Genomic DNA, 18,502 nt, shown 5'->3' on the forward strand with positions numbered 1-18,502 from the left:
AAAATGATGCCTTTCCTACGTACTGTGCAGATTACATGTGTGTCCTTGTTACATGTGGCTAGTAGCTGTGCCATGACACAGGAAGTACTGCACACAGGAAGCAGGAAGGGGCTACACTAGGGGGAAATACATCGTCACATGAGGAATAATTACAGAAAGCATGTTTGTTACAACAAAAGGCCACTAGATGGCAGCATATGATAACACATGGATTTAGCTATGAGAAAATAGTTAGGCAAATCACACTATATAAATTCTAACCTATATAACAATGCTAATCTTAACTGAGGCTATGCATCTCATATTCTATACCCCTGTTGGGGCGGCACAGATACTGTTCATCAGATAGATGCGTGTGTGTGTCTACATGTCGGCAAAACTTCTTTACTGATCACGCTTGTGTATGAATGAATGATGTAACCTGATTGGTTGCTCTCGGCAACAGATCCTGCGCTCCATCCTCTTTGCTCCAATTAAATGCAGCAGCTGGCGTACACACACACTTAATGGGATTGGATACTTCGCTCCTCTGGGATAACTGCATCCTTGCCAGCTCCTGGCATGCTGGGAGTTGTAGTGCTCCAGCAATTCAGCTACACATAAGATGGTCATGTGGAAGATGAGGATGCAGGACAGAGTGATCCCAGAGATTGCCCTGCACCTTAGTGGAAGCAGGCAGTGTAGCTGCCCTCATACACCACTGTCAGTGTGTAGAGCCCAAAAGCCGTCCTATGAAATACCCCTGGGCCCTGGAGAGAAGGGCCCTGCTCGGACTCTCCCTCTTTCTGGATGGAGCGTGTCAGGCCTGATGGCAGCAGTGAGATGAGGAGGGGGTCTGTACTGCACGGCGGGTATTTATCTACTCCGGGGCTGCTACTTTCACAACGCACGCAGGCTAACTGATCAGTACAGCAGCGGCCGGGAAGGAGTGATAAGAAAGCTGGCGGGAGCTATCGCTCACGCACCTGAGGTGACTCCATGGACAGCCCTGCATTTTGGGGAAGGGGGGTAAAGTGTCGCTTCTGTATGCAGACAGCGCTACTCTGCAGTTTACATAGTGGCGCTGCCCACAGGAGGTGGGAGAGGCAGGCTGGGGGGAGGGGACTAGAGAGGTGATCGCCGCTGCTGAAGCTGTGGCAGTTTCCCCCATCGTCCTGCCGGTGGCGCCCCTGCCCCCCGATGAATTTCCACTCGCCCCCACGCAATTTTCACTCGCCAATTGCGATGGGGCGAGTGGAAATTTAGAGCCCTGTGTACTGTGACATACTAAAGCAGAACATGATCCCCTCCTTTCGGAGACTGGGCCGCAGGGCAGTATTCTAACATGATAACGACCCCAAACACACCTCCAAGACGACCACTGCCTTGCTAAAGAAGCTGAGGGTAAAGGTGATGGACTGGCCGTGCATGTCTCCAGACCTAAACCCCATTAAGCATCTGTGGGGCATCCTCAAACAGAGGGTGGAGGAGCGCAAGGTCTCTAACATCCACCAGCTCCATGATGTCGTCATGGAGGAGTGGAAGAGGACTCCAGTGGCAACCTGTGAAGCTCTGGTGAACTCCATGACCAAGAATGTTAAGGCAGTGCTGGAAAATAATGGTGGCCACACAAAATATTGACACTTTGGGCTCAATTTGGACATTTTCACTTAGGGGTGTACTCATTTTTGTTGCCAGTGGTTTAGACATTAATGGCTGTGTGTTGAGTTATTTTGAGGGGACAGCAAATGTACACTGATATACAAGCTGTACACTCACTACTTTACATTGTAGCAAAGTGTCATTTCTTCTGTGTCGTCACATGAAATTATATAATGTAATATTTACAAAAATGTGAGGGGTGTACTCACTTCTGTGAGATATTGTACATAGTGTGCCATGAGTCATTAAATTGTTGTTGTTTGTATTTTTACCAATTTTACTATTTGATTTAATTGTGGAGCAATGTGACCTTTACACCCAACAGTTCGTTAGTAGAAATTCTGGTTCCTTTTTATGCCATACAATTTCCATGGAAGCCTGTCACTGTTTCAGAATTTAAAGCATTCTTTTGCCTGACTTTACACATGGTAATCACAATAAAAAAAAGAACTGCTATCATATTGGTCCACATACCCAATCCACCACATGCCCATCATGCCCAGGACATGATATAAAATGAAATTTTTTCATTTCAGTGACAATTCGCTGTGCCCTCTCAAAATCGGTTCCACGTATGATAGACTCCACAAAATTAAGCCGCTCAACAATTTTTTTAAAACATTTTTTTTAGATAACCCAGAAAACGGGTTACACATTTGATTTTCTCATTTACAAAGTGGTAGCTTGCCAGCTGGAGCCCCCCTTGCTGCCCATCTCAAATATGTGTAGCAGTGGAAGGATTGTGTGGAACCTTATGTCCCCCCTACTTCATCAGGGATACTACCTCTAGGTGGACAATTTTTATGTCAGGGTTCCACTATTCAAACATCTTTTTCTCAAGCAAACTGTAGCTTGTGCTATAATGTGACTAAATTGCAGAGGCTTTCAGCAAACACATGTCAACACAAAGCTGAAAATGGGAGGAGGCAACAAGTCTGCTCCACCTGGTAACCTGAAGAATAACTTACTAATACAAAAAAAGTATCTATCTATTTAATCCAAATGGCCATCTACAATTCATTTGTGGTCTGAGCCTTATCAAGTAAGTGACACCCCGCCACCCCCCGCCCCATGGCCTGTGGTGTGCCTTGGCCTTCTCAGGTCAGTATGCCTAAAAGGGGGCATACCCTGAATGTAAATGAAATGAATGAATGCAAGGGGAATGGGTGGGTGGGGACGTTCGTGACCCGCCGACATAATTCCCTGTGAGCCGTGCCGTCTTTAAAGGCACAGGCTCCTCCCACAAATCCAGGCTAGCCTGCGGCCAGCCTTCAACATGTCCCGTAGTAAGACCTAGCTCCTTCCTAAAATATAAAGAAGAAATTATAACAGCCCTAATTAACCAGTAAGGCCCTGCACCTGAAATGCTTGAATCTCATGAAGTCTGCAGGCTGCATGAGAAACACTTGCCGGATGTTATCCCTTTTACCCAAGCAGACCACCAAACATATGCAGCAAAGATGGAATAAGTTGTCACACATTGTTTTTGTCCCTACGGTCACATGTCCATATTTGGACCTTTGTACCCGTGCAGCTGCAGGGTGGGAAATGTCTCTCATTGGGGCATCACTGTCGGCTTCCTTTTGGATTCCAAGGAGCTTGATTGTGGCCCAAACCCAAGTGCATTCCTACTCTTAGGTATTAGAGTGCACATTGTGGTTCGGGTTTTTTTCTTCACGTGCCTGACTAGCTGCCATTTGCCTGTACCTGATCCATTTCCTTCAAAGCCTGAAGGTGCTTCTTGGATTTTGGGCCCCTCTCTATGGTTAGGCAAAAGTCTCACATGTGGTATCCTCATAATCGGGAGGAGTAGCAAAATATGTTTTGGGGTGTAATTCTAAGTATGCCCACGTTGTGAGAAATATCTTATTAAAATGGCAACTTAGTGAAAACAAAAAATCTAATTTCCTATACTTTCTTCAAAATCCAAAAAATTTAAATTAAACTTAATTACTTTTTATTTTACTTTATTACGACTTTAAACTTAATTATTTTTATTTGACTTTACTTTCTTCATAGTCCAAAAAATTGTGGCAAAAAATTAAGATTTCAAAATATTTAGCATGTCTTTTACTAAATACCTTGGGGTGTCTACTTTCCGAAAAGGGGCCATTTCGGGGGTGTTTGTACTGTCCTGGCACTTTTGGTGTCACTGAAGCGGTCTATGAGACTGTTCCATGTCCATATATCTTTCGGCAGTCCTTACCAGATATCCCAAAAGTAACAGGTACTCGTGCTGGTGGGCTGGTGACATCTTTATATAAGTTGCCCTTTTCCATAACACCACATATGCTGTAGCATGTAACTGAGAGTGTTTTTCCCATGCCACCCTCAAAGTGGCATAAAAAGGAGGACTCTCTGCATTGCCACATGTCTGTCATGGCATTGTACAGGTTCACATGTCCTTTGATTGACAATATCTTGCCTATGAGCCTTGAAAATGGCCAAAATTGATTTTCAAGATTTGCCCTCAAAGACTTCAATAGGATTCAGATTAAAGTTGTCAGACGTTACGATGGGAGGAACATTCGTTCATCCCTATCTATAAATTAATAGCCTGAAAAAAAGGTTGAAAATGGCAGTGAAGATATTTCTGTGTAACAAATTCTCTGGAAAACGACTTTGTGGATTGTGTTTTTCTGATCACACATAAATGCAAATACCAGATTGACTTTCATGATTGTGTTGGGCACTCCAGATGTAACTCTCAGTTGTCAAGCAAGTCTAGCTTAGTCTATGAACCTTCTAATTAGGCGGTTATCTACAAAGAGATACTTTTTATTTAGTATTTACAAAGTGAAAGGTGTGAGCACAAGAAGGACACGAGGACCAGTTAGGTGAGATTCTATTGATCTTGAAAAGGTCATGCAGGATAGGTGAGAAGAAATATCTGAAATGTGAGGTCATAGGGATTGTCTCCTGTGATGATGTTAGCGGTATAAAAATTTAGGTGCAGCACTTCTTGTGGAGTGATTACAAATCGGGGAGGAGAAAAGGAGAGGCTTGTCAAAGGAAGTGTATATATAAATATATGTTTCATTGTCACCAGTGTTGTGGAGCAGAGAGATGAATGGATATATAGCTCAGGAAGAAAGCCTAAACATGGTACTAGAAGGTATGGAGACCCAACACAAGGAAACAGGTATGCAATGAACAATAAATACAGCTGTGACACTGAAACGTTTCTTTATAGAAAATAACAGTATCTGCTGATTATTGAATTTATTGAACATTTACACTTTCCTGTCTTGCTCTTGCTTGACTTACAGGCAACTTGAGCTACTTCATGCAGAAAGAAATCTTCGAGCAGCCAGAGTCCATAGTCAACTCAATGAAAGGACGAGTCAATTTTGATGACCTGACGGGTAAGATCTCCAGATTTTTCCTGCTTTGGGGAAAGATGTGTTGTATCTACTCCAAGTGGCCTGTTCACTAACAATGGCAAACCTGTAAATCATAATGCCATGGTTGGTAGCTGTTCTTGCGTTTTAGGATTTAGAAATGAGGGATATACCCCACAATTTACAATTCTGACAAATTACACAGTGACATTTCTCTTTTAATGCATGTTACTTGTATTTTATTTTATATAATCACATTTTCTTGTGGTTTTGAGTTAGCAATTATTAAGAGCAGTATTTTAAAATGCAAAAATTATTTTGAAGACCAATTCTGGGGGCATGGTAATAAAAATGTGGAAGCCTGTGCACCTCTAAGGGAGCATCAAGAATGATTAGCTGAGATTCACTGGCACAGTTGAAATGCCCCTGAAATGGTATAAAATGTTCTACATAAATCTAATCATATAAATTAGGGATGCACAGATACTTTTCGAGTACCAGTGCAGATACTTGGCATTTTCATGAGAACTACCAGGGTTGCAGCGGTTGCAGCTGGGACCTGGCTCTGGTGCTCCACCGCTGTCCTGAAATCATTAGTCTGTATTGTTTTAGAAAAACTGTCACATGACAATAAACAAAAATTTATCAGTACTCATACTTGTAAGTACTCGGCAAGTACCAGTACTCGTACTCGCAAAACTGGTATCTGTGCATCACTTTATTTATATTTATAAAAACAAAATCGTACATTAAAACAGAGATGCACAAATCCCAGGAGCTCCGTGTGCTCCTTACAAATGACAGCTGACTCCTAACTTCTGAATTTTTCTCTAGCCTAGTCTTTGAGCTCAAAAGTATCGGTACATGTACTCGTACTTGTACCGAGTACTGTACTTGGTATCTGTGAAACCCTAATATAAATAGACTTTGTTCTTAAAGTTGGTATTTATTGAACATTCTTGGTAGCTGCTGAGCTCTCCATTGCATTTAGAGCAGATCAAGTGGTTCAGTACACACTAGCACTTAGCCAAGCATCAGTGTCATGCTACATGTTGCCTTGTGTGATGCTGTTGTCCTACTTATTTGATTGTTGTCCTAGATGGGCCAATTCTACTTGGAGGAGTTTCCGATACTACTATGAGCAATCATCTTTTGCTCCACTGCCTGTGTATGCTGCAGCCTCTAGCACAGGTGCACAGGGGAGCTGACTGTCTTTGTTCTGATAGTCTAATTAGAATCACTGCACTGCATGCTATGGGGCAGTGCAGAGCAAACTTCCAGATATTCTGCTATTAAACTGTAAAGTATTATCATGCTCTTTAATTTTCTTATATTTTTTTAACAGTAAATTTGGGAGGTCTGAAAGATCACATCAAAGAAATTCAAAGATGTCGACGAATAATTCTCATTGCCTGTGCAACCAGTTACCATGCTGGACTTGCTGTAAGTGTTTATTACCTTATAATTTTGAACATTCTATACCAGGGATAGGTTGCCTAAGGCACAGGTGCACCTATGTGCAGAATCTAGTCAATGGTGAGCTGCAGCAACATATCACTTCTAATAGCAATCTACTGCTGGCCAGTATTAGACCACTAAAGCATTAATCTACTGCTGCTAAGAGCGGCAGGACAGTTCTGCCCTAGTCTCCGTTCTAACAGGAAGTGATGTGACGTTATTTCACTTCCAAAAAATGCCTGCCACCCAGCTCTCCTATGGAGCAGGAGCACAATATCTGAGCTGGTCAGTCATTGACAGATGGTGGTTTCAGCACTAAAGCCTGTCCGAAACGCTGTCACTCACTGTGCAGCCCGCTATGCTCCAGAACTGTCTGGGCACCAAGGCTTTAAGTGCAGTGGCTTTAATGCAGTGTCGTCACAAGGGTGGTGCGGCCCGCACCCGGGTGACACCATTGGAGGGGTGACACCAAAATGACTCACAGTCATTTTGGTGTCACCCCCCTCTGAAAAGTCGGGCGCTCGGTCATGGACCGAACAACCGACAGTATCAGTCGAGGAGGGGACCCGGCGGCATACCTTATCCCGCCGCGTGACTGTCCCCTCCACTCTCTGCCGGCGTCCATCCCCAAGATGGCCGCCGGCAGGTATCAGAATACTGCCGCGCGTGCGCGATGACGTCACGCGCATGCGCAGTGATGTCTCGGCGGGGTGACACTCGGTTACCGCTCCGGGTGTCACCCAGCCTCGGGACGCCCCTGTACAGATGTTTACAATCTGTCAATCTGCTAGATTGCTCATGATTTAGCTGTAACTTAAAGTGCAACTGAATCCAAAGCTTTTTTCTTTTGGATAGAGTAGAGAGGGACATGAACACCTGGAAGGTTTGTATCACTGTCTGTTTCCCCGTAGTGGAGATTCACCCTCTCTTTTTGTCTTTGTGACCATTATTACTGAAAGTGAAAGTAAATCCCAAGTTTTGGGTTGTCACTAGAACAGAATAGATGGGAAATCTTCCAATTGGGACACTAGTTCTGGTGACCCTGCTGACCACCAGGGATTTCCCTTATCTTGGAGAGATATTCCTCTCACTTCCTGTTGTCGCTATCGGACAGGAAGTAATGACACATCTCCCCAATGGGACAATGATGGCAAAAAAAAAACTTCTGCATCTTCATGCTCCCTGCTTTATTTAACGCTATTGTTATGAAAAAAAAAAGCTTACTCTATTCAAAAATATAACGTTTTGGCTTCAGTTCTGCTTTATTGTTCCTACCAGGACATTACAAACTGCTATTAGTGCATTAAAGCCACCTGCTATAAACATTTTCTCGGTGGTGATAGACTGCATTTATTTTTTCACTTGTAATACATATGTTTCTTAGGTTTCCAGACAAAAAGAACTAACACTTACACAAAGTTCTCCATATTAATCATGTCCTTGTATCTATCTGTCCTCCAGACACGTCAGATCCTTGAGGAGCTCACAGAGCTTCCAGTCATGGTGGAATTGGCTAGTGACTTCCTGGACAGGAGCACTCCTGTATTCAGAGACGATGCGTGCTTCTTCATCAGTCAGTCAGGTATGGTATTCTTATAGTCTGGCAATTTCATGATAATCTGTGTCATCTGATATACATGAACCTTTCTCTAAAAGCATATACCAACAATCAAATCACAAAATACATATATTTTATTATATTACAGCCACAAATTTGCTATGTTGAAGAGGAACAGTACTACAAATTGTAGTTAAAGAAATGTTGATAGCTATTCAAACAAATAGTTACACTCTTCCATATACACGAATATAAGTCACTGAGATAACTCTCCGTGGTTGTCTATGGAACGTCAGACCACCAGGGATCACTTACGAGAAGTGGGCCTGTAAATATCTAGCAGGGCAGTGGCCAAAAATATAGGATGATCCATGGAATATTTTTACACAAATGGGATGTTTGATCAACAACTAAAGATAAGGGAAATAAAGCAATAATTCCCAGCCACCGGGCCAATAAAGCCAGAGCTTGCTTTGAATTTCTAGCCATGGCCTGCTGTGGGTTACACCTAGACTTTTCCTTTCCTTATGTTTCCTTATGTTTTTATATGTACACCTCCCTGTCCCTGATCTTCAATATTAGTGGCTAAACAGCCATGCAGATTTCTGTTGGACCTCCTCTGTTAAAAAGTAGGGATGCACAGATACTTTTTGAGTACCAGTGCAGATACTTGACATTTTCATGAGAACTACCAGGGTTGCAGAGGTTGCAGCTGGGACCTGGCTCTGGTGCTCCACCACTGTCCTGAAATCATTAGTCTGTATTGTTTTAGAAAAACTGTCACATGACAATAAACAAAAATGTATCAGTACTCGTACTTGTAAGTACTCGGCAAGTATCAGTACTCGTACTCGCAAATCTGGTATCGTTGCATCCCTTTATTTATATTTATAAAAACAAAATCTACATTAAAGCAGAGATGTACAAATCCCAGGAGCTCCGTATACTCCTTACAAATGACAGCTGCCTCCTAATTTCTGAATTTTTCTCTAGTCTAGTCTTGGAGCTCAAAAGTATCTGCACTTGTACTCATACTTGTACTGAGTACTGTACTTGGTATCTGTGCAACCCTATTAAAAAGGATAAGTAGATGTGGTACCCATAGAAAAAAACACTTAAAATCCAGCTTGTGACTCATGTTTAAAAGGGGGAAAAAATAACATGATTAGTTGCGGTTGATAAAACTCTATTTCTTTTGTGCACATTTGAATTATTAGACATCGTGTTTCCTGTTTACCTTCATTCAGGAGAGACGGCAGATACTGTTCATGCATTGCGTTACTGCAAACAACGGGGAGCACTGACAGTTGGGATCACGAACACCGTTGGCAGCTCCATTTCCCGGGAGACACACTGTGGTGTCCACATTAATGCTGGGCCTGAGATTGGTGTGGCCAGCACAAAGGTGAGCACTGGAGTGACACAAAAAAATGTGGAGTAAGCTGGCATCGCATACTGTGTGCTTTTGAGAAAAATTGTACAATCTCCTTTAGGTTTACCAACAGCTATGCAGTGGAAGGTCCTGCTTAAACCATCAATTTAATGTCCAGTATATCCAATGTGATAAGCCATCATACTGGATAGTAGTTGGTTGTGAAGAAGATCGTGCAGTCCATTTGTAAAGTGCGTGGCCAGCTTTAGTGTGTTAACCATAGGGTGGACCAAAGGCTTTAATAAGATGGCATAAAGAACCAACTTTGTATCGCATGTTATTGCCGGAGAATGAGTTACTTGTTTCATGCATTTGATGTCTGGCTGTTGTCATATACTCTCACTGATGTGACAATGTTAGATTGGAGTGTGAGGTTTACTGGATCCATTTCTCTTCTAACAGACATACACCAGCCAGTTCGTGACACTGGTCATGTTTGCACTTATGGTTTGTAATAACCGTATTTCTAAGCAAGAGCGACGCAAGCAAATTATACACGGTCTGAAAATGCTGTCAGGTAAGAATGATTAAATAATGCAACCAAAATCTTACTTTTATATGTTAAGCCTGTAATTTTGCTGTGTGTATACTGCTTCACATATCTTATATAAAGACAATTCTAGGCAGGAGATAAGTCTGTTTACTACTCACTGTGTCATAGAATTACACCTCATAAGTCATAACTTGCATTGGAACATGAAAGGTCAGGGATGGTACCTGCATATATGGCAATGTTTGCTTTGCCTTTGACATTTTTGTCTTTTCTTTTCTGTCTCAGACAACATTAAGGAAGTACTTAGCCTTGATGATGAGATTCAGAAGCTGGCAGCTGAACTGTACCAACAGAAATCTGTGTTGATCATGGGTCGTGGATATCACTATGCAACCTGCCTGGAAGGCGCCTGGGTAGGTTGAAGTCTCTCAGGCTTTCCCTTGTCATCAGTTTCCTGCCTGTTGAATCATTGTGGCAACATCTGAAGTTGTACTTTGCTAAATTAATCACTGTGGTGTCCTAAGAACAAATGTCTTACGCGGATTACAGTTCGAACAGCTCTAACCAAATGGAAAAACAGGATATTGTGTATTAAAGGCTGATGAGATCCCTAAATAACTAATGATGTGGATAATGGGTGTGGATAAGGAGCAGTCCAGGACCTGACACTCCCTGCCTGTGCCCACTTATTACCTCAATGTCAGAGTTTGCATTGGGCAAATAGGGTAAATTACTATTGCATGATGCCCTAAATCAGATCTGCCCTGCCAGGACATTATAAGGAAAAGAACTGGCCACACACCAAGGCATAGCTTCTTATTCTTCCACATGTGTTTATTACAGTAAGGAGGGCTTCGTAGACCGTTTTCCTTTATGGTCTATTGAGGGACACAGGAATTCAGATACAGTTAGGTTATCCTGCCACCAAGAGGAGGTTTGGACTGAACAGAGCAGAAAAATTGCAGGCCATCTGCATATAACTCCTCCTCTACACAGCATGCTTAGTTTTTATATTGTTCTAGGAAGTTGGATGCCTTTTCCACATTTCTGCACAGAAAAGTTAAACTATTTTTTGCTCTAGCCTTTTTTCTTTATGATTTTTTTACCTCTGCAATCAAGATTCCTTGCTGCATTGCGCTTTGAGCTGTTCTCTGTAAGCAGTTATCTGGATCGGTGTTTCCTCAGCCTAGCTTTGAAAGCCATACCTGGACCCCGCTAGACTGGATGTAGCCTGGAATTTGAGGCTCTGCATTGTGGCACTTTTCAGACCTGAGCATACTGTGTTAGTTGACTCACATTTATTCAGTCTTGCAGTCTTCAGTCTTCTAAAATTGCAACCACAAAATCGCAAAAAACTACCATACCCAAAATTGCCCATAGGCGACACTTAGTGTTAAAAGTGATTGATGGCCCTGGAATTATTGCTTGCATTCTGACATTCATGGTGAAGGCACACCGAACACATGTTTGAGTTTGTATGTGCATGTATGTGTGGATGGGGGACTTTAAAACATTTTTTTGTGTTTTTTAAATAGTTTTTATATATGTGTCTTTCATTTTGCTTTCATTTTTACACTTAAATGTATTGCTATCATATAGGGGGCTAATAGGTCACAGTGTCGGTGTCAGGTCCTCTTTATGGAGACATCTATTAAATCTATTAAATCCCTAATGTCACCTAGGGACCACAAAGAAGTTGATTATTCAGCGATCTGCTTCTTCAGCTTCTTTTCCCCCTACAGGAGCCGGAGAAATCATAGTGTGAAAGCGGAGGACTAATGCTTTGTCACTGGTACCTCCTTCAATTGCCCATCGGTATCTCTCTTGTGCTACTGCCTTTCCCCAGTCCAGTTTAGGACTTGGGTTTTGGAGTTCACTCCCTTTCTCAGAACAATCCACTGTCCCTAGGATATGCTCAGCATTCCTCCCCTTCAGAGAGATTTTAGGGCCTACATTGTTGACCAGGGCCAGTTTTGGCTGGCTGCTACCTAAACAAGGACCTGGCCCCTCAGCATCCATCAGAGGTACCTGCTGCTTCACAGAGCATTGGTACTTGTGTTCACCCTAGTGCCCTTTCTTGGCATCACCATTTTGGGATGCTCAAATGAACCCCACTGGAGAGTCAGTTTTTGGACCCTTGTTTGGCGAGATTGATTGTCTGGCTACTTACTGTAAAATCTTTTTCTTTGAGTCTTTTGAAGGACACAGGTCCCACCCCTTCATGTTCTCTCTGCGTTTGCTCTTGGTACTGCTTTTACAAAAAATTGAGGCATACTGGGTAGAGGAGGGGTTATTTGGAGTCTGAGCTACCTTTTTTTTTTTTTTTACTGTATAACCAGTATAAGCCAACTGTATTTGAATTCCTGTGTCCCTCAATGAACTCCAAGAAAAAGATTTAATGGTAAGCACAAACATCTTTTTTATTCACTAAAAAGTTTGAGGGATTGTTTTTTAAATTGCATTCGGGTTATGACATATTCTCTTTTCAAAAGCAGATCTGCTTCACAAAGTTGAATTTTTAGTAACAGTAACTTTTTTTTTTCTTTGTAGAAAATTAAGGAAATCACATATATGCATTCAGAAGGGATCTTGGCTGGGGAGCTGAAGCATGGTCCACTGGCCTTGGTAGACAAACTTATGCCGGTCATCATGATTATAGTGAGGGATCATTCCTACATCAAGTGCCAGAATGCTCTCCAGCAAGTGGTTGCTAGACAGGTAGGTCTAAGACCATATTATGGATAAATAAGGGCTGTAGTTATATAACCTATGGTGTCATGTTCATTTTACAAATTCTTTATAGGGACGTCCAGTGGTGATCTGTGACAAGGAGGACACAGAAACAATTAACGCAATCCCACGTACAATTAAGGTTCCTCACACGGTGGACTGTCTTCAAGGAATACTGAGTGTGATCCCCCTACAACTCCTTGCCTTCCATCTTGCTGTTCTCAGAGGATATGATGTAAGTTGTTGGCACCTGTAAGACGGCTTTCTAGCTGCAAGCTTAAGAAAGGGTTCTGGTTGTTCTATATATGATACTGGATTGACTGACCAATACCTTCCTCTTTCCATAGGTGGATTGTCCAAGAAACTTAGCCAAGTCTGTGACTGTGGAGTAGAGTGGGTGGAATCCGTAGACGACACTATTTCTACCATTTCTATATCCCAATTTTTACTTTTATATTTATGTTCCCCTCATTTCCTTTGTATTCAGTCCATTTGCAGCACCTGCTGCTGCATCTTGTGAATCTGGAAAACCAGAATATTGTACAAATGTAGTTTCTGTTGTAAACAGACAGATCCTTGTAGAATAGATACTATTATCTTCCTTCCTTTGCAGTAACTTGGACAGAGTTCTAGTGATTTGCACTGACTTTCATGTCATGTCAGATCCAGCACTTTAAAACTTTGTCCATATTGCTATCTTACAGCCCATGTAAAGATATGGACCTTTCCGTTTCTAAACTCTATGTGTCAAGAGATAGTCTGCTGTCCACAGTCACCTTATGACTGCTGTCTGATAATTGCTGTGTGTGGATGGAAATGACACAACCGGTCAGAGGTGTTGCTCTTACTGAGAATGTGATGCAAGCAAAAGACTTACTAGAACTGCCGTGCCATTATTTGATGGCCTACAGCAGGATAAGGTCCTACACAGTAGATTGATTAGTTTCTTTGGTACGTTTTCCATGATTTAGTTTTTTAGAATGGAAGATTACTATAAAGCCAGGTCTGTGAACTAATGACACCTGCATCAATATTTGCACATTTCCCATTTATACATGTTTAATGTAAAACTGATGGAGAAAGTAGACAGAAATTATTTAATAGCATATTATTTGTACCTTTCAAAGTTTTGCTGGCTTGACCAAAGAAAATATTTGTGTTGTGTTTTTTTTCTATACACAAGCCCTCCCTGATTGGTGCTGTATACCTTTTCAATAGATTTAAGCATAAGGCACTAAAAGTGCAGAGTTTAAACATGTAAAAGATTTTTACATTTTTTAGGCTTTTTTTCAACTCTATAATCTAGCTTCACAAATGAAATACTAAGTCAATGACTTTCTGTTTAGGAAAGTCCAGAAAAAGGGGGCACAAGCACAAGCTGGCGTTGTGGCATAGATGGGTAAAATGTACCTGTATGTGCTATGTGGCCCCCTGTTAAAGCTGGCCATGCACTGTTAGAGTTTCTCTGTTCAGTCTATGAATGGATAGACGGATCTTCTGCTGCAGCTATTGTATTCTTAGGCTGGCCACGGGCTGAACGAAAAAAATATAACAGATTCCTCCATCCTTTGTATTTAGACGGTGGATGTGCCGCTGTCAGGATACTTAAACAACTGATTGGCTGCCATCACTGTTCGCCGAAGATTTTCCATCTGGCTCCTTCAATTTTCTGATCGAAGGATTGCGGATAGAAAGGTGCCAGCAGGACACCTACTGTGCAAAATATGGCCAGCTTTACAGCGGCTTTTGTGCTGCTTTCAGAATACCTGAACAGTGACGGTAGCTGGTTGGCTGTATTCACAGTTAGGCTGAGAATTTTCCACCTGGTTTCTTTGATTTTCTGATTAAAGGTTGTTGGATGGAAGGCTGCTGACAGGGCCACCCACTGAGTGAGTTTATTTAGAACCGTCCAACATTTGTCCTGTGTACTTTTAATCTAGGTAAAGTAGACAAAGTCTTATGTGAGCTGTAGACACTTCTAGTCCTGGTTTTCTTGGTAGGCTCGGACTGCACATTCCCCAACAATAGTCTAGACAATGTCTGGATTGTGTTCTGGCTATAGATTGCACTTTTTTGTAATAAACTTGTTTACTTGTCTATGTAACCAGCAGTAGCGGTACCTCCTCTAAGGAAGCATTTAAAGCTCTCAGCCTTGCTGGAAAGGGTTAGTCTTGCTTTATACCTCCTTTATTGTTCTGCTAGTATAAAAAAAAACGCTTATCTGGAAAGGGCATTTAATGATATAGAGCCTCATCTCAAATGAAGGAGAGCAAAGGGGTGAGTTGCCCATTGCAACCACTCACCTCCAGCTGTCATTTTACTGGGAGAAGGAGAAGATGAAAGACATGATATCATATTAGTTCCTACTTGCAACACACACTTTTTATACTTTAATAGGATACAGATGTTGTCATTTCACATGCAATTTGCCAACCTTTGGACCATTTATGTGGTCATCATTGTGCAAGCAGAATATCTTGGCTTTGCCCAGCTGTGCCATCTGTTCTCTATTCCCCACAGGCACTCGTGGTAGCTGGAAATATACAAAGTTTACATTGCACTGATAACAGGAGAACTTTTAGAGACAATATGATAAATAACGAAGTCACTGTGGCGCTCTGGTCAGATCTACACCATCTCCGTGTGTACTTGAGTAGGAATGGTGGTTGATTGACATCTGGAACGCAGAAGCTGTGAAAATGTATTTTCCGCCAGCTTGTTGGCATCTACTGTTGTTGAAGTTGCCTGCAGTGGATGAGTTCAGTGTCAGCCAGCATTTTCAATAGCCTCCTGTTACGGCACAATCATTCTAATAGAGAATGCCAACACTTGGATAGCATCTGAAAACCATCACTTTTGTTGTATAATCCTATAAATGATCTTAAAAATGGGATATAATGGTGTGTTTTGTGGACAGTACATAGCCTTACAGCTGTTAGGAAACTACAATTTCAAGCAGACAGCTTTTAAAGGATTTTGCTGACTAGCTGCAGGTTTTTGCTTTCAACCAGATTGTCCTGAAAAAACAGTAGCAAGTAATTTCATGGCAACCAGTTTCATGTATTCACATAACTCTTCTTGTCCTACCTGAAGAGCAAGCGAGGCAGCAAATCAGAGTGGTAAATTTTTTTTTTTTTGGTTGGTTTGTTTGTTTTTTCACCATGAAGATGGTTGGCAAGGAGTGCTTTACACCTATCTCCAGACACCGCTTACCTGAAAGTAAGGTACTTCTGCATACTAATAAGGAATCCCTCTTCGTGCATTGTTCTCTAGGATGCAATTGATTTATTAGAGTAAATTGAAGACATTATCTTAAAAATGGGATATAATAGTGTGTTTTGTAGACAGTACATGGCCTCACAGCTGTTAGCAAACTACAATTTCAAGAAAACAGCTTTAAAGGATTTGGCTGACTTGCTGCAGGTTTTTGCTTTGAACCAGATTATTCTGAAATACAATAGCAAGTAATTTCATGGCAACCAGTTTCATGCATTCACATAACTCTTCTTGTCCTACCTGACAAGCAAGCGAGGCAGCAAATCAGAGTGGTAAAGAGTTTTGGGTTTTTTTGCACCAAGAAGACAGTTGTCAAGGAGTGCCTTACACCTATTTCCAGAGACAACTTACCTGAAAGTAAGGTGTGCTGCAACTTAATAAGGAATCCCTCGTAGTATGCTCTCTTGATAAACAGGAAATTAAAGTCAAATATTTTTTAAGCTATTTGAAATGCTAATTAAATCACTAAATGAATGATGTATCTTGATGTTCAAAAGTTTTAGTTTCCTGTAGAATCACCTTTTTCCCTTGAGCACTGGCCCTGATATCCTGTTTTAGGGTGGCTTCTTTCCCTTGCAGGGTCCTTTGGAGGCACCCTTGTGTGTGCTAGTAAGCTGCAAGTGTCTCCACAAACACTCGGACTCAGCAAGGCAAGCCACTCTCCAGCTCCCCACTCCTCCCTCTTCCCTTCTCTAAGCTAGACTACTCTGCCCCTTGTGATCTTGTACAGGACAGGAAGTTCAGAGAAACCAAGCTGAGAGAGTTGGAGCTGTTTGGGAACATGATGAGTGTAAGTGCTTGGGCAAACTTTCAGAGGGATACTTTGCTGGGCAATGTATATTTGTTTGAACTGGATTCATTAATGAAACAAAGTCTGAGCATGTAATACTACTTTAAAGCCTTTGAGTCTTCCATATCAGCTGCTTGCTATGAAGTTAAAGAAAATGTGGCATTTTGGTGTTTTTATACTCTTTCTCATCCATTTATGTTTTTTGTGTATTTATATTTCATCTAAAATGTTTGTGTTTTAATGTAGAAATGTGTATGCTATTTGTATTTTGTTTTAACTGGAAAAAAATGAACAGTTTCCATTAGATGGAAAATTGCTGTTCTCATGTATTCATGTATGAAAAGTTTACAATGGACCGAAGACATGTACAGTGCTTGTAAAATATATATTGAAACATCACATGAATGCTGTGAAAAATAAACATTTAGACATGTACAGTTATTTATCTGTCAGTGCTTTTCTTTACGTTGTGTCGTTTGCTGGAGAATGCTGTGGTCAGGACGTCTGTGACTCGTCCTTACCCATTCGTTGGTGAAATATCAGCCTCTACCCTTGTGTATCACTACGCTGAGCTTTCTTCCAGATGTTGCCGTGTTCCTGTGTGGCTTATATGTGATTAGGGGCTGTTACTTTTTCTACAGTAAAAAAAAAAATCAAAAAACAAATCAATGAACAATCATTTTTCCAATTTCCTGGAAAACATCTGTGCAATAACAAGTACTTCTTAAAGAGATACTCTCATCATCATCAATAAGACCAAAACTGCTGCAGTATATAACATGCAGGCATCTATATTCCAATTGGCTATGGAGACTGCCCATTATAGTAAAGGACCAATGGGGCACGGGGGCTTAGCGGCAAGCTTCCACACTACCTAATAATGTTGATACTTTGCCTGTCAGAATGGCCTGGCATTCGGCCATGACAGAAGGGGGCAAGATGCCTACCGCAGGTTTATCTGTGAAGGTTCGCATTCATCCACGTCATGGTATATCTGTAAAAAATAAGTCAAGGCAACTGGGCTTGCTGTATTTTTCTTGAAGACGTTTCGCTGGTCATCCAACCAGCTTTCTCGATTCAGAATGACTTGTACAAAATTTGCCGCATTTTAGTTTTTGTTGAGTCTCTTTAGGATGGCCACAGCTGTGAGGAGTGGTCAGGTTTGCATGCACAATCTGGCTACATCTGTAAGGGTGCCCACACACCTTACGATAATCGTACGATAATCGTACAATAATCGCGGGAAATCCCGCGATCGTACGATTATCGTAAGGTGTGTGGAAGCCGTGCGACCTCTACTACTGTAAGGTCGCACGACTTTAAACTTATAGACATGTTCGAAAACCCGCTGAGCATCGTACGATGTTCGGCGGGTTTGTGGCATGTCCGCACGATAAGCGCCGTACGGGCCGGTGTGCGCAAGTGCACACTGCCCGTTCGGCATTGCGCTCATCGGAAGCCCGCCCCTCAGGGGGCGTGGCTTGCGATCATCGCAAGTACGATCTGCCTATGCAAGATAGGCAGATCGTACGTTTTTTTAAGTACCTTACAACCATCGCAAGACAAAAGTCTTGCGGTGGTTGTAAGGTGTGTGCCCAGCCTAAGGAGTGGTCAGCACACACAATCCAACTATTGATGGGGCACAAAATTAGGGAAGGAGGTAGAGTGCTTCAAACATTTCTTATCTCTGCCACTCCAACAAGCTGTTGTGAATAGAAAGGGAAGAGGGCGAAGGAAGGGAGTGCAGGGTGTAACAAAAGAGACTGCTAGACAGCAGAGGGAA

At 41.9% G+C, this 18,502-nt stretch overlaps 1 protein-coding gene across 1 annotated transcript; it reads left to right on the plus strand.

Annotated features, from left to right (window-relative positions):
* The first annotated feature begins 4,743 nt into the window (after positions 1-4,743).
* On the plus strand, positions 4,744-13,522 carry LOC108785350 (glutamine--fructose-6-phosphate aminotransferase [isomerizing] 1-like). Its single transcript, XM_018554404.1, has 10 exons — positions 4,744-4,783; positions 4,911-5,006; positions 6,328-6,425; positions 7,902-8,022; positions 9,246-9,403; positions 9,833-9,947; positions 10,209-10,336; positions 12,474-12,641; positions 12,727-12,888; positions 13,001-13,522. Exons 1-10 carry the CDS (start codon positions 4,744-4,746, stop codon positions 13,043-13,045), a joined length of 1,131 nt encoding a protein of 376 aa, XP_018409906.1. The 3' UTR covers positions 13,046-13,522.
* Positions 13,523-18,502: the final 4,980 nt, after the last annotated feature.

This window comes from Nanorana parkeri, unplaced genomic scaffold (assembly GCF_000935625.1).
Source record: "Nanorana parkeri isolate BGI_ZX_2015 unplaced genomic scaffold, ASM93562v1 scaffold157, whole genome shotgun sequence".
Classification (NCBI taxonomy): domain Eukaryota; kingdom Metazoa; phylum Chordata; class Amphibia; order Anura; family Dicroglossidae; genus Nanorana; species Nanorana parkeri.